At 40.0% G+C, this 14673-nt stretch overlaps 1 protein-coding gene and 1 pseudogene across 1 annotated transcript; both read left to right on the top strand.

Annotated features, from left to right (window-relative positions):
* Nucleotides 1–208: 208 nt before the first annotated feature.
* LOC129475984 (small ribosomal subunit protein uS7-like) lies at nt 209–911 on the top strand. The gene has a single exon (XM_055268509.2). It carries the CDS (start codon nt 256–258, stop codon nt 799–801), a length of 546 nt encoding a protein of 181 aa, XP_055124484.1. The 5' UTR covers nt 209–255; the 3' UTR covers nt 802–911.
* Nucleotides 912–13957: 13046 nt separating this feature from the next.
* Nucleotides 13958–14129, top strand: LOC129476630 (uncharacterized; annotated as a pseudogene).
* The last annotated feature ends 544 nt before the right edge of the window (nt 14130–14673 follow it).

Raw genomic sequence — 14673 nt, 5'->3', positions numbered from 1 at the left:
TGAAGTGCAAGTTGAAATACAGCTCCAGGTGGGACCATATCCAGTCTAGCTCTCTGCTCTCCTGTCCCCAGCCTGCTGTCCTGCCCTTCTCCTGAGAGGTCTCCTTCAGAAAATCATGTCCATTGATGATTTACTGGGTAAAGAAAATGTGGTGCATATACATAATAGAAAACAACACAGCCGCTCTGCCTTTCTGTGCCAAGGCGGCGCGTGGTCCACGCCGAGTGACAGAGACTCTCAGGCTATGCTCTCAGGATGACCGAGTGGGAGACAGCAGCACCAGCAGTGGCACAGACCCTTGACATCAAGCTTCTTGGGAAGTGGAGCACCGACGATGTGCAGATCAGTGACATTTCCCTGCAGGATTACACTGCAGTGATAGAGAAGTATGCCAAGTACCTGCCTCACAGTGCAGGGTGGTATGCCCCCAAATGCTTCCACAAAGCTCAGTGCCCAATTGTGGAGCCCCTCACTAGCTCCATGATGATGCATGGCCGCAACAACTGCAAGAAGCTCATGACTGTGCCCATTGTCAAGTATGCCTTCGAGATCATACACCTGCTCACAGGCAAGAACCCTCTGCAAGTCCTGGTGAACGCCATCATCAACAGTGGTCCCTGGGAGGGCTCCACACGCATTGGGCGAGCCGGGACTGTGAGACAACAGGCTGTGGACGTGTCCCCACTGCACCATGTGAATCAGGCCATCTGGCTGCTGTGCACAGGCGCTTGTGAGGCTCCCTTCCGGAACATCAAGACCATTGCTGAGTGCCTGGCAGATAAGCTCATGAATGCTGCCTAGGGCTCCTCCAACTCCTATGCCATCAAGAAGAAGGAAGAGCTGCAGCATGTGGCCAAGTCCAACCACTGATTTTCCCAGCTGCTGACCAATAAACCTGTCTGCCCTTCGGGGCAGCCAAAAAAAAATAATAATGAAAGAAAGAAAGAAAGAAAGAAAGAAAGAAAGAAAGAAAGAAAGAAAGAAAGAAAGAAAGAGAAAGAAAGAGAGAGAGAGAAAGAAGAAAGAAAAAGAAAGAAAGAAAGAAAGAAAGAAAGAAAGAAAGAAAGAAAGAAAGAAAGAAAGAGAAAGGAAAGGAAAGGAAAGGAAAGGAAAGGAAAGGAAAGGAAAGGAAAGGAAAGGAAAGGAAGGAAGGAAGGAAGGAAGGAAGGAAGGAAGAAAGAAACAAAGAAAACTACACAGCCATAAAAAAATAAAATAAAATCAAGTCTTTAACTGCAATATGGATGAAGCTGGAAGCCACTGTCCTAAGTCCATTAACTCAGAAACAGAAAACCAAATACTGTATGTTCTCACTTATAAGTGAGAGCTAAACAGTGGGCACATATGGGCATAAAAATGGAGATAATAAACACTGGAGACTCCGAAATGGAAGAGGGAGGGGCGTGAGGTTTGGAAAATTACCTATTGGGTACAATGTTCACTATTTGGGTAATGGGTATGCTAGAAGCTGAATCCCTACCAGTATGCAATATACTCATATAACAAACAAGCAGATGTACCCCCAAATCTGAAAAAATATATAATAAAACCTGCTTCATATGATTATTTTGAAAATTAAATGAAATAATTCATGTGAGGTGTTTAGCATTATGTCTAGCACATACAAAGGCTTTAATAAATATTAGTATTATTATTACTAAAATAATCTAATGCACAAGAACCATTCTCCAGGATCTTCTAGAAAACTTGACCTAAGACACTGGGTATATACATTTTTAAAAATCAACTTGGATCTTGGTTTTATGACCCTAATTTTATAAAATATTAGTTCTAAAATTCTTTATTTTTAATTCTGATCATTTCATATAATTTGAAAATGAGCTAGAAAGAAGAATCTTTATGATTTCCTAAGAAAAATCTAACAAGTTGCCATAAAAGCTTATTGACCTAATCCCTAGCTTTTGGTTTGAGAAAAATCTGTTTACTGAGACAGATAATGGCTCTGTCTCCTGCGTATTCAACATCATCTGACAGTACATTAGTAAACTGCAGGCTTTATTGTTGGGAAAAACAAACTCAAAAGATTAAATATAATAGCCAGAGACCAACTTAATTTAAAAGTACCCCATGGGAGAAACATAAAAGTGGAATGTTTAGTTCTTGATCTTTAGTACAGAATACAAAGAATGTTAAAAGCGTGGGAAAGAAATAATACATCTCCACAGTTGTCTACCTACTGCATTCAAGACAGAATGTGATCCACCTTCAGAATCCATTATTCCCAACTCCACATATTAACTTTCTTAAAATTTTGAGACAGAGTCTGACTCTATTGCTCAGGCTGAAGTGCAGTGGTACGATCTTGGCTCACTACAAACTCTGCCTCCTGGTTTCAAGCAATTCTCGTGCCTCAGCCTCCCCAGTGGCTGAGATTACAGATGCGAGCCACCACAACTGGCTAATTTTTGTATTTTTAGTAGAGACGGAGTTTATCCATGTTGGCCAGGCTGGTCTCGAACTCCTGACCTCAAGTGATCTGTCCACCTCCGCCTACCAAAATGCTGGGATTACAGGTGTGAGCCACCATGCCTGGCCCAAACATTAACTTTTTAAAGGTATTATTTCCCCAGCTCTTACTAAGTTAACTATGCTAACTAGGTTTTGTTGTTGTTTCTTTTAATGTCTTCAAATCGAAATTTATTTATCCAAGCAACTAACTTTGATAAATAAATAAATTTTTCACTAACGTTTTAAACAAAACGAAGGCACCATTTATTATGGTGACATTTTTCATAAGGGGTTTTTAACTCACCTGAAAACATACCTGAGCCTCATAGATGGTCTGTTCAATGCAGTGGGGGTCATCGTAATGTCCATCCCCACTGATGTTGTATTAGTCTGTTTTCACGCTACTGATAAAGACATATCTGAGACTGGGCAATTTATAAAAGAAAGAGGTTTAATGGACTTACAGTTCCTCGTGGCTGGGGAGGCCTCACAGTCAGGGAGGAAGGCAGAAGTTTCATCTTAGATCACAGCAGGCAAGAGAGAATGTACCAGCAGGGGAAATGCCAGATGCTTATAAAACCATCATACCTCCTGAGCACTCATTCACTATCAGGAGAACAGTATGGGGGAACCGCCTCCATAATTCAATTATGTCCACCTGGCTCCACCCTTGACCCGTGGAGATTATGACAATTCAAGGTGAGATTTGGGTGGGGACACAGAGACAAACCATATCAGATGTGTTACCGGCAGGGTTCATTTGAGGTCTGCATTTCTTAAGAAGTTCCCTTGGCTACTGGTCCCAAAAATGCAGTGCTAACATACCTTGCCAAAATTCACAGAAAAAAAAAAATGGCCTTAGGTGTATCTATGCTGGTAACTTTTGTTTTTGCTTGGTTTTCTTTTTGTAGTGACCATCTTTTCTCTTATTCAGCATGACCCTGATTTCAACCCTGCCTACTGTCAGTAGTTTTGAAATTAAATAAATCCATGGCTATCCATGGGAGCAATTTTGCTCTCAAGATGACATTTAGCAGAGTTAGAGACCATTTTTGGTGGTTGCAGCCTGGGAAGGCGGTGAATCCTACCAGAATCTAGTGGGTAGAAGCTAGAGAAGCTGATAAATATTCTATGATAAACAGGACTGTGCCTTCTCTACGCAAGAATCATCCACACCCAATGTCACTGGTACTGGAGTTAAGAAATCATAGTTTAAAGTGTTTGAGGTGTCTGTTTGCAAGTCAATATTTTCTTTAAATTAGTCACAATCATCGTTATCACCCATTAACTGTGTTGCAGGAAAGATTGAACCAGTGCTTTAAACCAGTTATTCTTGGGCATTTGGAGCACAAGGCTGAGAAAGGTTTAGAACCCTAAGAACAGGTGCAGAAATTAATTAACAGTATCTTCTTGAATGTCCTCTGCCCCTCTATTGAGTTTCTATCACACACTTTTAGCCGCCTGAGGAAATCCCCTCCTCAGAAACACCAAATGTATTGTCTTTAATGAGTTTGGTCTAGAAATTAAAACCAACAAGAAAGATGCTGTCTTGAATCTGTTTATGTGGGTGTTGACGTAGAAGAGTTTAGAATGCTAAGAAAATGTGTTGAAAGATCAAAAGCAGGCCCCAGACTGGAAACCCCACAAGCCTGGATGCCCTGGAGCTGGAATCCTGCATGGCTCATAGACAAAAGTGGGTTTTTGGATGGTCTTAAATGAGAAATCATTTTTTACCAGTAAAAGAGAAAAAAGTACCAAGTAGAGAATAATAGGGATACTACCTAAGACACAATTCCCTTGGAGCACAGCTTTGCTTCAGGTACACCTTTTGTGTACAGTATAGACCCTGTCTTCTCTGGCAAGTGATGTAACTTCCCATCAGCTTCCTTGTTTGTTAATTTGGTTTTTATTCCACCTGTTTCCTTTAGTACTGTCTCTCTCCTTTGGATGTGATTACCTTAATATTGAATCTAGATTGTGGACTTAACTTTTTGGTTGCATTAATCAAAATTTCCATGCAAATTAGTGTAAAACACAATTATGCATGAGCTTCCATCCAGGGTTTCTTAGGTCACCTATTTGATGGCCATCTCTGAATGTCATTAGTGTGAAGCTCAGTCTTTAAACACTGGCATCTAAGAAATACAACTATACTTTTTAAACTCTAATTTTCTAGTTAAAGTGAAATGGAGAAAATATTATCCCAGTTCATTTAGCAAACCAACCACAGCACACAGTTTTCCCTGGGGTGCTTGTAAAATGCAAAATCTTCCACAGAGATTCAGTGGTACTTTCTGGTCTTCAGCTTCTGTGGCAATGAATCTGGACTTTGACTTTGCTCCACGTAAGGAGATGAGATTTGCTTTGTCCTGCTGTGGTTTCCAGTTCTGATTTGTGTTGAATGTCAGGAAATGAGAGGCCACCATGGCCCTCTTCACCTGGGCACACCATGCAGCCAAACCTCTCTAGGGCCATGTCATCTCCCTAGGTTGTTTTTTTTGTTTGTTTGTTCATGGTTTTTTCCCCAGAATCAGAGAGCAGGACCAAGTCCTTTTGCAACACTGAATGTCCTCTGACTTTCTATCCATTTCCTGCTGTACATTTTTAGTTCCATGAGGAAATTCCTTCCTCAGAAATACAAAGCATATTGTCATGGATGGGTGTGATCTTCTAGAAATTAAAGCCAACAAGACAAGTGCTCCCTTGAATCTGTTACATGGCTGTTCCCTTAAAGCCAATGTTTCTATCTGAAAAATTGGTAAGAGGAAGAGGTAGGTTAGCTAATCCTTCAAAAATAAAATATTGCATAAAAACATACCATCTTAGGATAGTTTCTTTAGCCTTTTGCAGATTTTTTTTTTTTTCAGATAGAAGCATCTTACTGAGATACTGGCTTTTCCGGCTACACGGCTGTGTTTTGGGAAATATGAACTTTCACTGAACAGCACTATTCTAGCTGGGGTGTGGTATTACAAAAATATCTATTCTTTAATATATGCATAACTTTTCCCCGCTTTTTACAACAAACATAAATGCTCATCTGAGGCCAAATTTTTCCCTAAAGGAGAAAAGCTGCATGTTTTTCAACCCTGTTGTTTCCCATGGATGCTCTGATCTGTTCAAAGAAAGTTTAGTTGGATTTACTCTAATGCATGAATTATCTCTCTTTTGCCTCCGCAGAGCTCTATATTTAGTAGACTGCTATAAGGCTGTCGGTATTTCCACAATCCTTTCATTCTCCTCATTTGTATGATTGCAAGCGCCAATGACTTCTTGGCATGAGGAAAGCTGTAAATCTCATGAGAATCAATGCTGGTGGGTGGGTGTACACTCCCAGATTTGAAACCTAGTATCTTTCCCACATGCACAATTCTGTGCTCTGACAACTTCATTTTATTTAATTTTTTTTTTTACAGATTTTGTATTGGGACACCCAGTGCAGGACCTCACAGTTACAACTTTATTGGAGTTACAGTATGGATTATGGAAGCTTCCTAGATTTCCCTTTTTATAAAGATAGTTATTCTTTCTTTTTTAAAGTATGTATTTAGGGGGTACATGTGCAATTCTATTACATAGATATCTTGCACAGTAATGAAGCCTGGCTTTTAGTGTAGCCATCAACTAAATAGTGTAGTTTATACCCATTAAGAAATTTCCCATCCCTCAATCCCTTCATAAACCTCCAATTTCTATTATTCCACTCTCTTTGTCCATGTGTACATTATTCAGCTTCCACTTGTGAGTGAGAATATGCAGCATTTAATTTTCCTTTCTGAGTTACTTCACTTAAGATAATGGCCTCCAGTTCCATCCATGTTGCTGCAAAAGACATGATTTTCTTCTTTTTATGGCTGCGTAATATTGCATAGTGTATTATACCACATTTTCTTTATCCAGTCCACCATTGATGGGAACCCCGGTTGATTTTATATCTTTCCTATTGTGAGTTGTGCTGCAATAAATGTACAAGTGCAGGTATCGTTTTTATACAACAATTTCTTTTCCTTTGGGTAGATACCCAGTAGTGGCATTGTTAAATCAGTGGTAGTTCTATTTTTAGTTATTTGAGAAATCTCCAGTTTTCCACTGAGGTTCTACTAATTTACATTCCCATCAACAGTGTATAAGCATTCCCTTTTCTTCACATCCTCACCAACATCTGCTGCTTTCTGAGTTTTTAATTATAGCCATTCTGACTGGCAAAAGATGATATCTCATTGTGGTTTTGACTTGGACCACAACAGTGATGATTGTGGTCTCTGATGATTTGAGATGATGAAGAGTTTTCATAGACTCATTGGCTTTTGTATGTCTTCTTTTAAAAAATGTCTACTCATGCCCTTTTGCCCACTTTTTCCTGGGGTAATTTGTGTATTTGTTGTTGTTGAGTTGTTTTAGTTGACTTTATGAACAGGCTTTTTCTACGTGGTTTGACTTCAAACAGTGGTGCCCAGAGTTGCTTTACATTCAACACCAAATTTTGGGGGGACCTGGCCAACTGAGTTCATCCCCTCCCAACTCCACATTCAACGACATCACACTGTTCACTTGAAATCAGTCTCAGTGGGAGTATCTACACCGTAGAAATTGACAAACATTGCAAATCAAACCTCCACCCCAAGTCCTCTGGAGAGGCAGTTACTGAGGATTTACTAGCCCTATATTGCCTGCGTTTCTGACACAGCAGGAGCGATTAAGAATAAGACTGAAAGTAAAAATAGCCTTGTGTGGAAGTACAAAAGGACTGAGATTCTGCTGAAGACACAAACAGCAGAAATTCTCACTGCCAATGTGTAAAACTGGCAAGATGGAAAAGTGTAAAGATACACCAAGTCCCAAAGAGGATACATCAATCACTACAGAAAAGAGAGAAGAGGTATTCAAGACGCACCCAAGGGAAGACTTCAAGGCAAAAAATTACCTACCCCTGATCAGATTTGGTGCAAAGGCATCCTTCAATGACTCCAGTTTTCCTGCAGTCTCGAATGTCAACATCGTGGCATAGATTTGTATAAGTAGTGACATTTCTTTTTCATGCATGCAAAATCAGTTATTTTGAATTATACTAACAAGGCATGTGGTTTGTATGTGTTATTCCTATATTCAATACATATAGAAGGCTTATACTGAAGTGGAAAGATCTGCTATCATCTAGTACTAATTCTTCTTTCCAAATCGCTTTAAACAGTTATCTTCCTTGTATTCGCTTCTATCTTTCTGCACATATAGACCGTCAATTGTTCTACAACCAAATCTGCCTTATTTCTTAACGTCTACTTTATATTCTGTTCTTCCCATCTATTCTACCTGTAAATACTTCCTAAGATTACTCTAATTCTAGTTCATGTCAATGCTTTAAAATATTTTACATACACCTGTTACTATGAAGTATATTTTAGGTGTTATACCAAGTCAATATTCAACCAGATATATCTATATTATAATAAAAATCATTGAACCTAGGGCAAGGACTCCAAAGCAAAATTTCCTGATGTTTTCCAAACCTATTACCCAAGAAAGTGGGAATGATTGGTGAATTTTAAAGAAAATTGAAGTCTCATGAAGGAGTGTCTTGAGGGGCTAATTTAGAGCATTTTCCAATTTCCATGAGGTAAATACTCCTATCATGTCTGAATCCAAGTTGCAAAATGTTGTTATTGAATTGGCGATGGGAAGAGATGTCCCCAGTTGGTTTCCATGAACCACTACAAGCTAGTTTCAGTCAACCGTCCTTACAGAAGGGGAAAATAAGAAAAGGTGAGAGTCTATCAGATGAGGGAAAATGAAGAGTTAACAAAGGTTCTGGATGGGGGAAGGTGTATTAGTTTTCTTTTGCTGGTATAAAAATTATTACAAATATAGTGACTTAAAATAAGAAACTTATTCCCTTATAGAATTGGAGGTCAGAAGTCCTAAAATCAAACTGTTGGCATGGCTAATTTTTTTTTTTTAATTTCAACTTTTATTTTGGATTTAGGGAACACATGTGCAGGTTTGTTACTAGGGTATATTGTGTGATGCTGAGGTTTGGGCTTCTAATGATCCCATTGCTCAGGTAGTGAATATTGTACCCAACCAGAAGTTTTTCAACACTTGCCTCCCCTTCCTCCCACCATTCAAAACCCCAGTGTCTATTGTCCCAATCTTTATGTCCACGTGTATCTGTTGTTTAGCTCCCACTTATAAATGAGAACATATGTATTGGTCCATTTGCATACTGATATAAAGAAATACCTGAGACTGGGTAATTTATAAAGAAAAAGAGGTTTAATGGACTCACAGTTCCACATGGCTGGGAGGCCTCACAATCATGGTGGAAGGTAAAGGAGGAGCAAAGGCACATCTTACATGGTGGCAGGCAAGAGATAGTGTGCAGGGGAACTGCACACTCATGAGATCTGTGCAGGGGAACTGCACAGATCTCATGAGACTTACGGTCATGAGAACAGCACAAGAAAAAACCCACCCCCATAATTCAGTTACTTCCCACAGGGTCCTTCCCATGATATGTGGGGATTATGGGAGCTACAATTCAGGATGAGATTTGGTTGGAGACACAGCCAAGCCATATCAACATGGCATTTGTTTTTCTGTTTCTGAATTAGTTCACTTAGCATAATGGCCTTCAACTGCATCCATGTTGCTGCAAAGGACATAATTTTGTTCTTTTTATATGACTGCATATTACTTCATGATGTATATGTACCACATTGTCTTTATACAGTCCATCATTGATGGGCACATAGGTTGATTCCATGTCTTTGCTATTGTAAATACTGCTGTGCTGAACATGCAACTGCATGTGTCTTTTTGGTAGAATGATTTATTTTCCTTTGGGTGGATACCTGGTAATAGGTTTGCTGAGTCAAATGCTAATTCTGATGTAAGTTCTTGAAGAAGTCTCTAAACTGCTGGCTGAACTAAATTGCATTCCCCCCAGCAGGCTGATTTCTTATGGAGGCTCTAGGAAGCAGTCAGCTCTTTGCTTTCTCTAGCTTCTAGAAGGTGTTCACATCCCCTAGCTCATGGCTCTGTGTCACTCTAGTATCTGTTTTCATTGTTGTTGCTGTCTCATCTTTTTCTCTGCCTCTGACCCCACTGCATCCCTTTTATGACAACCCATCTGCATAATCCAGGACAATCTCCCCATCTCAATGTCCTTAACCTAACCACATCTGCAAAGTTCATTTTGCCATGCAAGGTCACATATTTACAGGTTCTGGGGATTAGGACATGGAGAAATTTGGGGGCCATTATTCAGCCTACCCCAGAGGGAATCCTAAAGTAAGACATACTGTGTCCTCCTCACCTTTCCTTAGCAAGGAGGGGACACACTTTCATTGATAATCTCAACTGTGATTTACAGAGTTTTAGAATCTGCCCTCTGATACCCTTCGGATATCCTTTGCAAGTAGATTCTTTCTCAGGGATCTATCATTTGTGCAAGTTAATTATGTTTTGTTTGTTTGTTTGTTTTTTGGAGACAGAGTCTTGCTCTGTTGCCCATGCTGGAGTGAAGTGGCACAATCTCAGCTCACTGCAACCTCCATCTCCTAGGTTCAAGCAATTCTTGTGTCTCAGCTTCCCCAGTACTGGGATTACAGATACCTGCCACCACACCCACCTAATTTTTGTATTTTAAGTAGAGACTGGGTTTCACCATGTTGCCTAAGCTGATCTCAAACTCCTGAGCTCAGGCAATCCACCCACCTTGGCCTCCCAAAATGCTACGATTACAGGTGTGAGCCACTGCACCCGGCCAAGTTAACTATATTTAAAAGACTGGTGTTTAGCAACCAACATCTCAAAATAACTTTCTATGTCAAACAGGCATTTTCTAGATGGGAAGTTTAAGTTATGACCTACATTTCAACTGATTGAAACACTCTCATTGGTGAGTGTGCAAAATAAATTTCTTTGAAGGTACTGTTTAAAAGATGTGCATTTATGCAAGATCTGGTCTGGTGAGGTAGAGCTTTAAATGGAAGGGCAGATAAGTGGAAATGTTAAAAACCATTGTTTTGAATCACTTCTAAGTTTACTAGATCTAATATGTATATATATACACATATTTATATATACACATATTTATATATACATATATATACACATATTTATGTATATACATATTTAAGTCTTATTGTCATGGTTCCATGACAAGTCTACCAAAGTATTAAATAACTGGCTTCTGCATTTCAGGCGTAATTTTATTTGGGGAAAGAAGACCTTGTTGAACTAGGACCATCCATAATAAAGGGAAAAAGCTGGCAATGTTTCCTCACTTCTATGGTCCTGTAGTTCTCTCCATGGCCAGAAGTCTTTCTAAGGAATATGTTTTTGGAGAGGGGAGAGTTTGTGTTGAGATTAAGTCTTCTGAATAGAGAAGGGAGGAGTGATGTTGGAACATCACTTCTCCCACTCTAAGGTGGAACAATGCTGTAGTGGATGAAAGCATGTCCCAGACACAGTATCAAGGAGAAAGGGGACTGTTTTGTATGGAAAGGGAAAAAAAAAAAAACAGCAAATGATTTTTGTAAGGTTTACATCTAATGAATGCAGGACAATGTTTACATTATGAGAAAACAAAGAAAGGGGGTTAAGGAGGTAAGAGATGGAGAGGCAATGCTCAGGGGATAGAGTTAGGGATGGGTTAATGAGGGCCCAAGGAGATGCAAGCCATGTCCTGCATCATGTGATGCACATGTCACCCGCCTAGGCAAAGTCCCCAGTAACTTAGCTAAAGAAAGAGCTCAGCTCTTTCCATGTCTTTGCTCTTGTATTCATTTTTTTTTTTTATTTTCAAAACACAGGATCTCACTCTGTTGTCCATAACTCACTGAGGCCTCAAATACCCGGGCTCAAGCAATCCTCCCACCTCAGCCTCCCATGTAGCTTGTGCTACAGGTGCACACCCCCATGCCTGATTAATGTTTTTTAGATACATTTGTGCAGATGAGGTCCCGCTGTGTTGTCCAGGCTGGTCCCCAAATCCTGGGCTCATGAGATTCTCGTGCCTCAGCCTCCCAAAGTGCCGAGATTACAGGTGTGAGCCACCACATCCAGCCTAAGTTTACTGATGTGGACAATTTACAATAGCATAATCCAACAGAAACATGTGCAAACCACATGTGTCATTTTGAATTTTCTAGTAGCATGCATTAAAACAATGTAGATAGGATAGGTGAAATTGACTTGAATAATATATTTTCCTTAACTCAATAAAACTGTCCCTTGAACAACACAGGTCTGAATTGTGTGGGTTAACTTACATATAGAGTTCATTCTTCCTCTGCTACCCTTGAGACAGCAAGGCCAGTCTTTCCTCTTCCTCCTCCTCCTCAGCCTACTCAACGTGAAGGCAAGGAGGATAAAGACCTTTAGGGTGATCCACTTCCACTTAATGAATAGCAAATATATTTTCTCTTCCTTATGATTTTCTTAACAATATTTTCTTTTCTCTAGCTTACTTTATTGTAAGAATACAGTATATAATACATATAACATACAATATATGTGTTAATCCACTATTTATATTATTGATAAGGCTAATAGTAGGCTATTAGTTGTTAATTTTTGAGTGAGTCCAAAGTTATGTGCATATTTTCTTTTCTTTTTCTTTTTTTTTTTTTTTTGAGACAGAGTCTCGCTCTGTCACCCAGGTTGGAGTGCAGTGGCGCGATCTCGGCTCATTGCAAGCTCCGCCTCCCGGGTTCACGCCATTCTCCTGCCTCAGCCTCTCCGAGTAGCTGGGACTACAGGCGCCCGCCACTACGCCCGGCTAATTTTTTGTATTTTTAGTAGAGACGAGGTTTCACCGTGGTCTCGATCTCCTGACCTCGTGATCCGCCCGCCTCGGCCTCCCAAAGTGCTGGGATTACAAGCGTGAGCCACCGCGCCCGGCCTATATGCATATTTTCAATGGCGCAGGGGTGGGCACCCCTAAACCCCATGTTGTTTAACAGTCAACTTTATATCTAAAATATTATTATTTCAACATAGGTAATCAATATTTTAAAATATCAAGGAAATATTTTACCTATTAACATATTTTGAAATCAGGTGTGTATGTGACACTTGCAATCTATCTATATTTAGACTTGCCCCATATGAAGCACTCAATGACCACCTGTATTGACTTGCCACCATATTGAACAGCAGGTCTAGAATAAACCTGCTCCTGTGGCTTGGGCATATGATGCTTCAGTGTGCTTTCTCTTTCAAGTCAAAGCCACACTCAGCCACAGAAGGATGTTGAGGGTATCAGGATCATGCTTCCCATACCACTTATCTGCTATTATTATTATTATTATTTGTTACTAATACTTGTTTTTCTCAAAACTCTTGGTGGGCAAAGTCAGGTTCTCCTTGTATCCATCAGCCTAAGTTTTCTCCCAACTCTTAGCTTCCCTCCTTATGGTGAGATATTCCCAAATTGTCTCTTTCTGGACAGTCTGTTCTCTCATTATTCTCCTTGCTTCAGCTGCTCCTGTGAGCTCCGTGCACTGGCAGAGATGAGACAAACAGGAAAACGACTCACAGTCAACTTGAGAGTGAGAAGTTGCTAAGACACATGGAAACTTTCCACATAAAACAGGCTGGTTTCTCTTTTTCCATCAAAGGGAGAGAGACAGCACCAACAAGTGATTCGGAATACGGTAATTCAGCCAGCAAAAATGGTCTCAAAGTGACTTCACCTTGTCAGCAATTGCCTCCTAGAGGGACTGCAGTGTTTGCATCTGAGCAGCCAGCACCCAGGCTCTTGCAAATACACACAGAGTATGCTTCCTGCACCTAACCACAGGTGTTTATTTTGCACTGGGAAGCTGGATACAGGTAAAGAAATGAAGATGGCCCTCCCCGTGAATACACACAAGAAGGAACTAGTGTACTCTGAGTTATAATTTGGCTGTAACCATTATTTGCTCATTCTCCTCCCCTTCTTCCTCCTCTTCCACCTCTTCCTTTTTCTTGCCTACCTCTTTCTCCTCCTCATGTAATACATTTTAAAATATTTCAGTGAACTTGTAATTTGTTTACATAATAATTGTATTATTTTAACATGAATATCTTCCCTTTTTCAAAAGCCATTTGAATTCCTTTTTTTTTTTTTTCTGAGAAAAGGTCTCACTCTGACGCTTAGGTTGGAATGCAGCGGTGCCATCATAGCTCACTGCAGCCTCCATCTCCTGGTCTCAAGCGATCCTCTCACCTCAGCCTTCTGAGTACCTGGGACTACAGGCATAAGCCATCATGGCCAGCTAATTTTTGTATTTTTTGTAGAGATGGGGTTTTGCTGTGTTGCCCAGGTTGGTCTTGAATGCCTGGGCTCAAGCAATCCACCCACTTCTGCCTCCCCAAATGCTGGAATTACAGGCTTGAGCCACTGTGCCTGGCCGAATTCTTTTTTTTTTTCTAGGAACTGTCCATGCATATCCTTGGCCCATTTGCTATCTATCGCTTGTTGATCTTTTAATAATCACCTCCTATTGCTTCTCGGCCTTTTGGCTAAGATCATGTGTAGTATCTGTCCTTATCAGTTTAATAATCACCTCCTAGGAGCTGCTCCTAGAGGAAGGAGTTCAGTCTTTTGCTTGTGATATGAATTGCAATGTTTCTCCTGGTTTGCTATTTGGGAATTCAGTAGGGGATATAAAATAATATATAAAAGCAAATGATGGTCACATATGTAATAAACAACCACTAATTGGAAGACCATATTGGAAAAATGAACAAAGAAGAATAACTAGGAAGCCTTTGGAAAATAAAAACAATGAAGAAGATGGTTAAAACTCATTGAAACAGTCTTGTAGCATATTATAAATCCTCAATGATTAAAGCAACATGGCATTGGTAAGTAGACATGGAGATAAACCAATGGAACAGACCAAAGAGTCCAGAATAGGTAAAATGTATACAGGAATTCCAGACATGAATAGCTGGCATGTCAATCTTTGGGAAAAGATAACTTTCAATGAACAGATTGGAACACTTGGTTAGCCTTATGGAAAAATTTAAATCTGGGAAGGGGGGGACTTAGGAGGGAGGATCCTTTGAAGTCAGAAGGTCAATACCAACCTGGGCAACAAAGCAAGATCTCACTTCTACAAAAAATAAAAATAATTATTAGGTCATGATAGGCATATACCTGTGGTCCCAGCTGTTTGGAAGGCTCAGGCAAGAGGATCACTTGACCCCAGGAGT

Source organism: Symphalangus syndactylus, chromosome X (assembly GCF_028878055.3).
Source record: "Symphalangus syndactylus isolate Jambi chromosome X, NHGRI_mSymSyn1-v2.1_pri, whole genome shotgun sequence".
Lineage (NCBI taxonomy): Eukaryota > Metazoa > Chordata > Mammalia > Primates > Hylobatidae > Symphalangus > Symphalangus syndactylus.
Note: the sequence above shows the minus strand (reverse complement) of the source record. Positions and strands in the feature narration are given on the sequence as shown.

Coding starts and splice junctions, on each gene's coding strand:
- LOC129475984 (XM_055268509.2), top strand. CDS start 256: ATGACCGAGTGGGAGACAGCAGCACCAGCAGTGGCACAGACCCTTGAC.